We start from the raw sequence: 13,831 nt of genomic DNA, 5'->3' as shown, positions 1-13,831 counted from the left end.
ACAAACTTCAGATTCAAAAGTGGAAACGGTAGCGTTCAAATTCCGACGTCTCTTCAGTAAAACACTGCACAAACTAATCAACATCGGATGTTAATTTGTAACAAGCAACTTTCTAGGACTGAAAAACATCTTTGGATGTTACACATGTAAAAGTCTGCTGTCTTTTCTGTTTCGGAGCAAAAACCCAGAGAGTAAAAAGAAAAACTACAAAACTGTTATAGCTCTTTGTTATTTATCTGTTTCTCGAGCAGGTGGTTCATTAATTAAAGACAAAAGTCTCCAGTGAGAAAACAATTTATTGATGGTGAAATGACACATTTAGCACCTGTGGGTTCTATAAAGATGTTGTAAGACACATGATGGATTCGTCATTTCATCAGTAATTCCAACCTACAACTTTGACTCACTGATGTCTTTTATTTATGATGTCATGTTTGTTGTGCAAAAATATCTGTGCATACCTGTGGGTGCACTTGTGCTTATTTCTTAAGGTAAAGCTAAGGGTTTTGTTAAAATTCAATGTATGACTAAATACACAAATTATGGCTTTTAAAAGGTATAAGTCTTCTTAAAATTCTTGCTGCTAATTATTTGAAGAGTAGGTTTTTTTAACGTAGAGCTACAAACGGTTGGTAGAATAAGGGTTATTTTAAGGTGTGTAAAAACTGTTGAGGTTCATTAGGGATAAGATTTTAATAAGATTTATTAATAGACTTAATGATCGATTTAAGGGAATCTGTTAAGGTTCTTCAAATTAGAGAGGAAGTATTTGATTTATACAGTGTACTAAAAGACAAAATAGGTGGAAGAAGATTGTTTGAAGCGTAAAGTGATTCAGACAGGATCAGGGGCTGTGAAGGAAGGGTCAAGGTTTTTCTGAGGCCTTAGCCAGGACCAGTATTTCCTACTATCCAGTGAGTTTATGTTTTGAACTTTTTTTTCCATAAAAGGATTTTAATGATGTAGGCGTACTGGATAGGGGTCAAATGTATAAAAATGTGTGCAGGTATTCAGGTCATCACGGTGCTTCAGCTATAACCTGCAGGATGTCACACAACCCGGGACGCTTCTGCAGAACCTGAAGGAAAGACAAAGACAAAGACTGGTCTGCATATGGGCAGTGGATGGGAGTAAGATTCAGAAATGACAGCGGTAAAACAAATGACATAAAAAATAATATTTATATGAAAATATACCATAGTGTGTAACATATTTGCTATCAAGTTTTTTTTTTGTGATTTTTTTTTTTTATATCAATAAACCAAGTGACATTTTGCTGCTCGTGGCTGTTATCTGTTTAAAGAAAAGAGACCTTTTTAAACTTAAGGTGGTATTAATGACCACATCTGCCTCAATAACGGAGCTAAACAAGAAAAATCCAAGTTGGACTGAAACACGGTCACGTTTTAATAAATTTGTGGCTTGTATGTATGTCCTAAGAGACATCTGACATCTGAGTTATCTTACTAATTTTTTTTTTTACAGTGCAACAATCACTCACCTTCAGTGTGCCAAGAATTTCCCCAAACAGGTGTTGAGCCTCCTGCGTGTCAGGCTCTTCAAAGTAATCTGCAGCAGAGACCTCAACCACTATAGATCTGATGTTGTCACACATACCTGCACAATCACAAAGAGCATCACTTAACACTTTTATATCCAAATAATTGTACATAACTTTTGGGTTCACAATGGGAAAACAGCTCACTGTGGAAGTGCAGGATGGCCTGACCACTGACAGGTGTATGTGTCAGGATCAGCATCTGCAGACTCATCAGTCCAGCTTTACACAGCTCTGTTGCTGCCTGCAGGCCGAGGTCGGTGATATGCTTCAGCTTCAACACCTCCAGGTGAGCACACCTGCGAACTGCAAACACACAGACAGTAACTCGAGTTGTGTTACTTCTTCCCATTATATGTCTTTTCATTGTGTTCATATCCAGTCAGGTGCAATCTGGTGAAGGTCCAAATACGTCATAATTGCACGGCCCAAAAGTGAAGAAAATAGTCAGTGTATTGGACCCGACTCTTAGAAGTATGAAAAGACACTGTGCATGTCGTAAGACAAAGTAAATTATAGGGGAGTCCTGCAGTAGGTACTGGGGACACAAATGAGTACAACAAGAGAAGGTTTTCATAAATGGAAGACAGAGAGTTTTTTTAAAGAAATAACATGAATGAATTTCTTTTTACCGGAAAACATCTGACACAATATGTGAAACACACGGGGCAAAACAGAGGATTACAAAATAATATAACAAGATAAAACATACTTTAGACCGTACTGATAAGGATGCTTTACATTTGGTGAATGCAAACAGCATAGTCTAAATTCTTTTTGGAAATTAGATTTAAGCAATTCGAATCTATGTATTGAAGTCTTTAGTCATCTTTGTAAACCCACTTATATTCAATTTATTAGACTGAGTTTAATAAGACTGAACGTAATTCAGTGCTTAGCGCTGACAAGTTAGAGGAAAGTTCTTTTGCTGCTAAACCTTTTGCTTTGCAGTTACTTACCAACGTCAACTAATCCTTGAGTCCCACAGCCTGCCCCTCCCACGCTAAGCAAGCGGAGGTGTGGCCAACATCGACCAATCGTCTGCAGGCAGCGATCTCCAAAACGAGTTGGGTGTTGGCTGAGGTAAAAACGTAGCGATACAAAAATGTAGTAAAAGTTCACTTCATGCCAGTAAAACAGTAAAAGTAGTTTTATTTAGTTAAGTATCAGCAATTACAGTACTTAGATTATTGATACTGATTTAGCATTTCACTACTTTTTAGCTGAGTGGCTGAGTAAGTAAATTCAATATTTACTTCAAGCACAGTACACTTTCTGATCCTTGAATAATTAACGGTGTGTATACTGACCAGGGGTGAGCCGGTGCCACCTGCAGGCTGCTGATGTTCCTGCAGCCAGCACCCAGGGCCCACAGAACCTCCTGGCCGACAGGATCTGAAGAACTCCTGCACGAACAGACAGAAAGGTCATTGGTCAGACAGACACATGAACCGTCAGACAGGTACGGGAGCGTCACCTGTATGTGATAGTCAGTAGGTTCCTGCAGTAGCAGCTGGCCAGCCACACAGTCCTGTCAGTGAGGATGTGAGGACATTGGGAGACAGACAGGTGGAGCAGACTGCCCCCTGCTGACCGAAGCAGAGCCTCCAACCCCAGCTCCATACTCCCCCTTAGAGAAAACACACACAGAGAGGTGGACTTCAATCCCCACAATGCACTAAGGACATGTTTCTTCATACTCAGCTAGATTTTATGTTAATTTCTTCAATCCATTTTTCCCCCCATCTGTTCAGACCAATCTCAAGACAGCTAGGCTCTTACTGAAATTAGATCAGCACGGCAACAACAACAACAGCAAAACAAAAAAGATAAGAAAAGCTTTTAGATTTTTCCCACTTTGCAGCATTTTTGAGTGTTAATCCCTGGTGCTTAAGGTGGTATCAATGACCACATCTGCCTCAATGACGGAGCTAAACAAGACAAAGATCCGAGTTGGACTGAAACACTGTCACATTTTAAAGAATCTGTGGCTTGTAGGTATGTCCTAAGAGACATCTGTCCTGTGAGGAGTAGTTTTAAACCATTACAAGCACATTTATGCGCTGTGAGGACATACTGGCTGGAGGACTGTCCAACAAAAGACAAGTCTGAGCATGTGTGTGTGTTACCGTGTGCTCCTGTGGTAATCCTCTCGCGTCTCGTTTGCTCGTCTGTTTCGAGGTTTGAGGTTGTGGAGAATCACAGACTGAGTTTGAGTGCACCACTGTGACAGAGTGATCAGGAACTACCCACCACATTGGAACAAGAACAAAAAATAAAAGTATTATTACTAATATGATCTTATTACTGTTATTGGGTGTTTCAGTAACTTAGACTCATTAATAGAATAGAACCTGTCAGTTTAATACAATGCAATTCAACCAGAGACCAATTTTAACATAAAGGAGGATTTTTTGCAGGGTTGTACATGATTTAATTTAGAAAAATCTGTCCCTGTTGGCCATTTTAAAATCAACTTAAAACCATAAAGGCGCTATCAGCTTCCCTAAAGGCTCATCACCAAACACAGAACAGCCCCCAAACTCTGGTTTATGTCATTACAATTTAGGAGGAGCCGCAGGATTTGTCAAAACAAATCTTTAAAATCCTAAATGATGAAAATGGCTAATATATTAGCAGGCAGGAGAAGATTTAGATAACAAGATGCAACATAATTACTTTCTCAATAGAAATGGTAAGTTATAGTACTAATGTTGTTTAGCAAAAATAGCTCAAAGCTCTCATATTTTACCTTTTTTCAGTCAAAAAAAGTCAGAAGATGACTTGAGTATCATACTTGTGTAAATAAATCCCCAAGGATCACGCACCACAGATCCCTTCTAACCCTGTCTGTAGCAGCCCTCTTCAGAATGAGCGGTTTTGGTGCCTGTTGCTTTAAATGTTAATAAGTCTATGAAAACCGAACCCACTGTTGTGGAGCATATAACAAAATATTTGACTGGTTAGAAATTAACTTTGTCACTTTGACATTTATTTTGTATTTAGATTAAAGTCAGAGTGACGGTCACTTCCTGTGCTCTATTTACATTATCTGTGGTATTAATGAAAATAGTTAAACATGAAATATTGTGGATGTTCTAAACACCAAGCCCTAAAGCAACATTTAAACATACACAAACCTTCAGTGTAGGTGATATCATACCACCAAGGAAGCAGAGTTAAACATCTGGAAATTCATTCATTTTCTTTGCAAAAAACACACAGAGCGGACACAGACCCAAGACTTGGTTTTAAGTGATGTCTCTTGCATGCGTTCTACTCAGGTTTTGGATATTTGGCCTTGCCTAATATGATCTGAACTGATCTGCCCAGTAGTCCAGCAGCAACTCACCCTTACTTGGATTTAAATTTTTATGGAAGATACAACTAATCTCTTTTCATAAGAAGTTAAAATAACCATGGACGTGTATTTGCTTTTACATTGTTCAAAACAGGAATTGATTCACCTCACATGTGGGCTCTTAACCTTCCAAATAGTGTGCAAAACAGGGGTCCTAAAATATGAGGTCTGAAGTTAGACACTTCTTCATTTATACTGTATGTAAAGATATTTCTTATACTATATAGTTGTTAGATGATTCTAGTAAAAGCTTTGATAAAGACAGAAACAACAGTTGTGAGAAAGACAACATGTTTAACAGTTCGATGATGACTTTAACAACAGTAAGGATGAAGGTGAAGGCTCCTCTACCTCAGCTGACACTCGGGCGTTCTCCAGCCGAAGACGTGTCCAAACCGCTGGGTGCCGAGCAACAAATCTCCAATCAGAGCAAACCTCCGCCGCACGCAGCAGCGAGTGCACATCCAGATATGGAAACACGCAGAAAAGCCCCGCCCGTAGCCTCAAGGTGTCCGCCCCCAGCTTCCTGTCACCACGACGATGAGAAGGGGTGGAGAGGAGTGAAGAGGCGGTGTCTGGAAGGAGATAAGGAGGCTTTTATTGTTAAAAAGCCATGAGAAACGCTAAGAGAAAAAAATTTTAATCAAGAAGAATTTACCTGAAAAAGGTGAGTGCATCCTGTTGTAGAGAAGCCTCCTCATTTCAGCGCTGTTCCAAAGTGTCACCTCCTCTTCCTCCTCTTCGTCATCCTCCTCTTCTTCAGTGCTGTGGTGGCGACGGTTTCCCCTACTCAATTTTCTCCCCCATCCTCCCTCTCCAACCCTGGAAACACAGAAAAAACAAAGACAGCAACTGTATAAATGATTTAAAAAAACTGTAAATTGCAAATCTTTTTCTCTCCCTCCAGTTCTTTCATTTTGTCCACATTCACCAACAGAGCGACTGACCAAATGCCGTTTCACATACCAGAGTCTCTCTCCTTCTCTTCCCTCTCGTTCTCGAGTCCAGGGTGGATTGTAGTGGTGTGGGTGGATGCGAACCGACCCCCTTTCAAAGTCCCACCCGCCTGAACTCAGAGACAAGGTTCGCATACGACCAGTAAGACCACTTAAAGGAGGTGAGAAAGATAGAAACAGAAAAATAATTTGTGTCTGAAGTTTAAAACCATAAAATATGTTACAGTAAACTCAATATGTCATTATTACTCACAACAAAGTGTTTCTTACACATTGCTTCAAGGTTTTTCAAGATTTGACAATAAAAGTTGTACAATGTCTTTACAATAAATAAAGAACATTTCATGCTCTTTTCTCCAGTATGATGTTAACTGGGTGTTTTTCAGGTACCTGTAGTGACGATGACTGTGCAGCTGTTCCGCCAGTTTGCAGGAGCCTGAAACACTGTAGCTTCTCTGGAAGAGATGGAAAGTGGAAGGAAGACACAGAGCTCAAAAATGCAACTAAATGTTAATCCTGTTAAGCAAATCAGTTAATGGTAATTGAAAGAATGCTTCAGAATGGTCGCAGTTGCCAAATCATATTATAAGCTGTTAGATAGATTTAATATTTTTACACCTATCAAGCCTAGAAACGTATAGCCTGTACAGTCTTCTGTTTTTTTTTAAAAAATGGTCCTTTCAAACATAAAACACGTCAACAAATTTGAATCTGTGACCCTTGAAGAGAAAACAATGCAGGAAAAAAGTTTCAGACTGGTTTTGCACGTTTTGGAAATAAAGTCCGAGAGGTCAGATTGAGGTGCAGAGACTGTGAATATATCGGTAGAAGGATGCTGAGGTTGGAGTTGCCAGGCAGGAGGTCTAGAGGAAGAACAAAGAGGAGATTTATGGATGTAGTGAGAGAGGACATGAAGTTAGTTGGTGTGAGAGAAGAGGATGCAGAGGACAGAGTTAGATGGAGGCACATGACAGCTGAAAGGAAAAGAAAAAGATGATCCTGTTTAGGGTCTCGGGGGGCTCAAGCCTATGTCAACTGTCACTGGGTGGGAGGCAGGGTCCACTGTGGACAGGGTCTCCAGTCTATGTCAGGGCCAACACAGAGACATATACGGACAGACAACCATTCACACCTAAGGGCAGTTTAGAGTCACCAATTAACCTAAGATGCATGTTTTTGGACTGTGGAAAGAAACTGTACCTAGTACCCAGAGGAAACCCACACAAGCACAGAGAGAACATGCAAACTCCATAAAGAGGCCACGGTCGGCCAGGGATTCAAACCAGGGACCTTCTAACTGTGAGGAAGCAGTGCTAACATGCTGCAGTCTTTAAAAAAAATTTTTTATTTGAGTTTAAATTTATTTAGGTATTTTCCTTGTTTAAATATAATTTCCCCTCTTTTCCCTGCAGAATTCTGTTCAAATACTATAAACTGAAACTGTACATGTTTTAAATTGAAGTTTTCTCACCCGGTTACCAATGGTTTCCTGCATCTTGTTTGCGAGGATGTCGTCTGTGCTGCCGTCCAGGCTGTGTCCTCCTCGACCGGGTAAAGGTGAATATTGCTCTACAGGTGTGTACGGGTCGGTGTACAGGTCTGTGTGTGTGTATTGGCCATTGTGTGGGTAGCGGTTGTGATGTGTGTGTGAGCTGAGCAGCAGCAACTGTCTCTCTGCCCGGTCGGCTCGTTCCAACAACGTCTCGATAAAAACCTGCAATATAAACCAGGACATTAATTTTAAGCGTGTGTAAATACTGTAATCAGAACAAATTTATCCACCTGGATCAGTGGAGAAGTGAGTACTGATGAGTACTAATGAGCACTTTGGGAGTAGTTTGTTATAAAAATCTGAGAAATTTATATTTATGTTGACTGTAACTCGGTAAAGAAACACTAGTTCATTGACTGAATTAGAAGCAAAGCCTCTAGCTAATATGAAGTAACCTGTTTTTAAAGTGAAATTCAACTCTAACGTGAACCTGACAACAGAACTTTTGAACATTTTAAACTGACATCTCTTGTCCTGAGTGTTGGTGTCAGCTGGAAGTTGCTCGACATCCTCCCTCATCCTAATTTTCATTTATGTTTATTGTCTATAATGTTGTGCTATGGTTTCCCATTTTTGGTTTGGTTTATGGTTTATTGCATGTCTGTCCTTTCTGTAGGTGGGTCCTGGCTCAGTTGCATTTTAGAAACCAAAAAAACAGAAGACGATGTTTAAATACTACACCACAAAGATTATTATCTTCTGTTACTCAGACGGCAGTATATGATACGTGTGGACTAAAGCTAAGCTAGCTGTCTGAATGTCACAATAATAAACTGTTAGCTAACCTAATAAAAGTGGGTGGGTGAGTCATGCTCAAAAACTTTTAGAGACAAATATATCTGCACTTCTGCCAGCGCTTTGGAAGAACGTGTTTCACTATTATGGATCAGTAAAATTTGTAAAAGGAGGCAACACTATACAATGTTTAGCATTAGGATACCTGCAGTCTGGATTTGGCTTCAGCCTCTTTGTCTGCTGTCTCCCTCAAAAAACGCTCAATGTCCACCATCTCCCTGCACGGACACAAAAGTATTATGATCAAAGACACATTTAGAAAAAACTCCTACAGAATTAAATCAACACTTATCTGTATAATATAAAACATTTCACCACAATTTCAAGTTCTCGATTTTCAGTTGGCAGACATCTATATACATAATAATGCATGTTTAGCTAGTACAAATGTTTTTCCATCATCATAAGCAACAAAAATGGTCAAGAGTATATATATATATATATATTGTGTACATTTTAAGAAGTAATTAATATTTTCACACAAAAAATTATATATATATATATATATATATATATATAAATAATGTGAATGAAAAAATGGCAATGCAACTTTTTTTTTTTTTTTTTTACAGTTTATATACTAAATCAAATGCTTTGACAGACTTTTAGATGCATATAACGACGAATATATAAAAGAACATTAAAAACAATAATATGCACATGTATGCAGATAAATGAAGCCACACAAACAGCAGTGTGGACTTACAAATACAAGCTCACACAGCCTCAGGGCTGCTTTGCCTTGCTGTCATCTTATATTCACCATCCCAGCTGAGTGTGTTCAGTGAGGCAGAATAAACATGACGTGTCCTCTGTCTGTGCATCACGTTGTGTTTGGCACATTATGAGCTGTGCCTCAGACATTCTGCTTGATATAAGCTACGACATTATACTAGTAATTACATAAATACATCATCAGTAAATAGCGCTCGAAATAATTAATATTTCACTAGGCTGGATTTCCATAGTTGGTTTCAATTTGGATCAGGTTTCAAATAGGTGAATTGATTAATCTGCCCACAAATCATGTTAATTCACATTCTTTGTTTAGTTCAAAGACAGGCAGACTGATTTTATAAACAATAATGCAATAAATGGGGGATGCTGTTGTAAACAAAACAATGATGGATAAACATAAGCTGTTAAATGTGATCATTGAGGGAAGGTGATGACAACTCCTTTGTTTTATAGTAATGAAGTAGACTTTCTTATTGCTGTGGTTGTCGTATCAAACCCCGTCTCTAGAGCTCAATTATTGTCACTACAAATTAAATATGGCAGATTTTATGGTACAGACAGACACATATGAGGGAATCCATGGTGATACTGACTGTTGTCGTTCACTCAGCTCCCTCTCTTTTCCTTGCAGATCCTTCTTGAGTCGCTCCATCATCTCCATGGCAGCAGAGACCTAGTAGGAAAAAAGAAAGTGCTACTGAAATATCACTGAGTATTTAAAGGCTATGTCAGCATCTGAGCTGCCCACACCTGTCTTGTCAGGTAGACCGCCCTCTCCTCCACCTCTGTTTTCTCACTCCTCAGACGCTCCCCTTCCCGTCTCGCACGCTCCAGCTCCACGTCCCTCCTCTGCAGCTCCACCTTCAGTCGGCCCATGCGGCGGTTCACCCTCTCCTCCACCTCTGCAAACGTCTGGTTGATTTTACGGTCCAGCCCCAGCCCCAGTCGCTCCTCCAGGCCAATCCCCACTGGGAGCCCAAAGTCCAGGACACCCATCTTCATCCCTGGGAAAAGCTCCAGAGAGCCAGGGAGGGCCAGAGCAGTGAAGGGCTTCTCTGTGTGTACTGCAGAATATGGCAGAGCGTGATCCGAAAGTCCAAACATTTCCCTGAGAAGGTGGACAGATGCAGATGAAGAGGCAAGATCCAGGCAGGCCAGAGGCAGCGGGAGACTGTGGAGTTCTAGCCCCAGAGAAGAGCTCGGTCTGTGGGATCCAGCTGGGCCGGGGAGGAGAGCGCGTGGTCTGGAGCTTCGAAGCCGAGTCTGAAAGATTAAGAAAAGTTAGATTCAAATTTCCACTCAAAGCCATTTACACTGCTTCTTATTCACCCATTCACACTCACAATCACACACACACACACACACGCACCGATGGGGGAGCTGCTATGCTGCCCCAATTTTCCTTCCACCTTAAAAATCTTGTTTTTGAAGCGATTATCAAAACATTGCATTATTCCTGAGCACAGACTCCACATTCAGCCCAGCCGACGAGAACACTGCCTCACAAATAATGAATATTTCAAATTCTGCTTACACCGATACAGTAACAGTAGTTACGTTGCAACTTATACGCTGGATTCTTATCCTGGATGTGAAGACAAAGAATGTGCTGTGCATAACTGAAACCTCAACAGGATGTCTCTGAACAGTCAGACGTTTCCAACAATTTTTTGTGTAAAAAGCAGCTGGAGGCAGCTAGCTTAGCTTTAGCCCAGACATATCCTACTCCTTCCCCCGAGTAACAGAAAGAAATAATGTTCATTGTAAAGTTAGTGTTCAAACATCTACTTCTGTCATTTTTGACCACATAGGTCTTTGCTGTATTTCTTTATATTAGACTCATTATCTATATTAGACTATATTACTCATTTAGATCTTTATTGTGGTATTAGATGAAGCAGCCATTAGCTCCCAGTTTATGATTCAGGCCTTTTTTTTATTCCAGTTGCACAGTGAAACAGTTTCTGTGTCACACTGTGGCTGCTTAGTTTGACAGTGACTCCATAGCTCCTGACCTGTGACCACGCTGCACTTTAAAGTGCTGCTCCACGCTCTGTCATATAACGTCGTTTAAAGCAGAGACGTTTCAGGTTTCAGAGTGAGTGAAGAGAGGAGATGGGGGAAAAAAGCACAGGTCGAAAAACCATGAAACAAACAATGAGTTGGAAGTCAGTTAGAGTTTAGTAGCTGCAGCAGACGTCCAGGGCAGCTACATAGTTAAACATGGCTGAAGTGACTGTCGTTTTCACTGTGTTCTTACTGTGAACTGTCATATTGCTAAGATGTTTAAAAAACACCTAAAAGCTGTCTGCACTTTTTAAAAAGTTTTATCTAAGGAATATTTTTGCAGTTTATCACCCTTATTTTAATTATTGGTATAACATGAATTTAGATCTACAAAAACTCAAAAACAATTTGCAGCAGAAAATTATCTGCAATTGCTTTTATAACCGAATTACTGTGTTTTAAATGTTGAATTTAAATAAAATCTCTGGTTTCAGGGTCTTAAATGTGAGGATCTGATACTTTTGGTTTTCATACAGCACTATAAACTTTAAGTTTCAGACTGTTGTAAAAAAAAAAGCAACCTATCTGATTACGTTTACTTGTGCATTTTCTGACCAAACTAATAATCATTGTACAAAATAATCAACAGATTAATCTGCGATGAAAATAACAATTTGCAGCTCTTGATAAATCACCTGTGACAGCACCAGCAGGGTCTCGTAGGTGTGACGGGCGACTAGGTGAGCCCGGAGCTCAGGTACAGATGAGAAGCGAAACTCGTCACCACAGCGAGGACAAAAGTAGGGCAACTCCGAGGTAGAAGAGGAGGAGAAAGACATGATTCACTGGGGAGCTGCAGACCTGGAACATAAAACAGGAGCACGTTGCAGAAGAGACAGTAACTGTTAGTAGAATGATATGGTTTCTGCAAACACAGTCTTTAAGAGTAAAAACCTTAGTAAAAACTGGGTCAGTGTGTGTGTGTGTGCGTGAATGCTACATAATTGATTTTAAGGAGATAAAGATTTAATGACCCTGATATCTGCTGAATAAAAACAGCAAAATGTATATTTGAGCCATTCACACAGTTTAAGGAGAGGCCGGTCATGTTGATGCATTTTGAAATATCACTAACACGTGTTCTACTAATGTCCAATCCAACAGGCGAGGAGGTCCTGTTGACATTAGTAGGACATGTGTGTTTTCCAGTGAGGCTAATCGCTAAGTGAAGCATGCATCTTCCACCCCGCTGACAGCGTCCTCCGGTCAACTCCATGTAGAGGAATTTTAAATATGGATGGATGAGCAGGAATAAAGAAATGTCTGGGGTGTGGATCCTGTCTCACGCTGCTTTATATCCCCCCATCTCGACCCTCGGTTCTTCCTATTGACCCCAATTAAGTTTAATTAAAAAGCTTGTTTAAACAAACAAATATCTCTGCACTGTTCCACTGTTGTTCTGATAGTCTGGGTTTACAGCTTTGGAGCATTTTTACATCCTGGATCTTTGTTGGTTGAGGTGGATTCGTTTTATAAAAAGGGTTTTTTCAGGATGTCTGTATCTGCTGATTATTTTCTTATTTCATCAGTTGACTGTTTTGTTTGTGTAATGAGAAATACATCCAGATGACCTTTTTTGTCTGGTCCAAGCAGCGGTAACAAACAAAAGAATGACCAAAATTCCATGTGTCAACTGTTAGTGGGTTTAGTGCATTTAAATATACAAGGTAACTGTCAAAGTAGTTGCCAAAAAACTTTCTCTTGCCAGCTGATAGTGTAAAAGTGTAACATAAATCATACTGAAGTGATCATAAACTCTAGGACAGTATTTGACTTTTCACTTCTATCGTTTTACCTAAAGCAGCGTTTTACATGCTCTAATTTCATATATATATATATATATATATATATATATATATATATATATATATATAAATTCTATTAGGCTGAATAACGATTTAGGAACAACAACAACAACAACAAAAAAAAAAAGAAAATTGTAAAAAAATGTGATTGTCATTTGATTCATGTCTACCAGAATTTTAAACAGATTTTTTTTCGGGTTCTGGACTGTTCCATAACAAATGTAAAGATGTCACTATGGGCTGTGAGAAATTACAGGCTACCGTTGGAATGTTTGACTATTTTCTGAGGTTTTATCATTAAGATGGAGAAAATATTCAGCATTTTTTTTTTTGATAATCCGCCAATGTAGTTTGTGAACTGGTCAGTGCCGTAAACCTGTCTGTAAATAAGCTCTTACCTGTAAAACGATGCGTCACTCCGTCGACCTCGTTTCAAACCCCGTTGCCATGGCGGCGGACCGTTCAGTCCATACCGTCCGGTACCGTAACGGTCTCGTGCAGGTGGAGCAGCAGCGGGACCCGTTTCAGACTGTACGTGGTCCAACCGCCGCCCCGCGCGCGCGCCCCTCCCCTCGCGGGTGTCTCTGCTTGCAGCCACCGCGTGCAGCTACTGCTGACGTAAGAGTCGCGTGACGTGTCAGTCCTGACGCGGAACAGTAATGAATAATTACAGTGGCTGAATAATTACCGCGTTTATTTAATGTAAATTTTAGAAAACAACAACCGCGGAAGGTTAAGCAGCACAGGTTCAGTGGTTCAAATCCCAGTGCCTCCTGGCTGTGTGTCGAAGTGCTCTTGGGCAAGGTACTGAACACTAAATTGCTCCTGGTGAGTCAGGTGAGCACCTCGCATGGCAGCCATTTGTGTGTGCGTGTGCGTTTGCGCGAGAGTGTGTGTGATTAAAACGAAAAATTGTAAGTGCTAGTTATCTTTTGCTGAAGCGCCCCCTACTGAAGCCCCTCCTTTTACGACAATTTTTGCTTAATGTTCTGAGATATT

At 40.1% G+C, this 13,831-nt stretch overlaps 1 protein-coding gene across 1 annotated transcript; it reads right to left on the bottom strand.

Moving 5' to 3' along the window:
* Nucleotides 1-914: 914 nt before the first annotated feature.
* Nucleotides 915-13,744, bottom strand: LOC137137180 (F-box only protein 41-like). The gene is made up of 17 exons (XM_067523116.1): nucleotides 13,231-13,744; nucleotides 11,663-11,828; nucleotides 9,711-10,223; nucleotides 9,554-9,633; nucleotides 8,368-8,440; nucleotides 7,347-7,589; nucleotides 6,266-6,330; nucleotides 5,886-6,026; nucleotides 5,578-5,741; nucleotides 5,271-5,494; nucleotides 3,688-3,803; nucleotides 3,036-3,188; nucleotides 2,869-2,964; nucleotides 2,518-2,636; nucleotides 1,706-1,864; nucleotides 1,502-1,617; nucleotides 915-1,078 (listed from the first exon to the last, which is right to left on the bottom strand). The coding sequence occupies exons 2-17, from the start codon at nucleotides 11,804-11,806 to the stop codon at nucleotides 1,019-1,021; spliced, it is 2,466 nt and encodes an 821-aa protein (XP_067379217.1). The 5' UTR covers nucleotides 11,807-11,828; nucleotides 13,231-13,744; the 3' UTR covers nucleotides 915-1,018.
* Between the last annotated feature and the right edge of the window lie 87 nt (nucleotides 13,745-13,831).

The sequence above is a fragment of the Channa argus genome, chromosome 12 (genome assembly GCF_033026475.1).
Source record: "Channa argus isolate prfri chromosome 12, Channa argus male v1.0, whole genome shotgun sequence".
Classification (NCBI taxonomy): Eukaryota; Metazoa; Chordata; class Actinopteri; order Anabantiformes; family Channidae; genus Channa; species Channa argus.
Note: the sequence above shows the minus strand (reverse complement) of the source record. Positions and strands in the feature narration are given on the sequence as shown.

Excerpts from the sequence above, each read along its gene's own strand:
- LOC137137180 (XM_067523116.1), bottom strand. The coding sequence starts at position 11,806 with ATGTCTTTCTCCTCCTCTTCTACCTCGGAGTTGCCCTACTTTTGTCCT. Across the intron at positions 8,441-9,553 it reads GAGCTGAGTGAACGACAACA|GGAGATGGTGGACATTGAGC; the intron begins GTCAGTATCACC and ends GTGTCCGTGCAG. Across the intron at positions 1,865-2,517 it reads TCAAGGATTAGTTGACGTTG|TTCGCAGGTGTGCTCACCTG; the intron begins GTAAGTAACTGC and ends GTGTGTTTGCAG.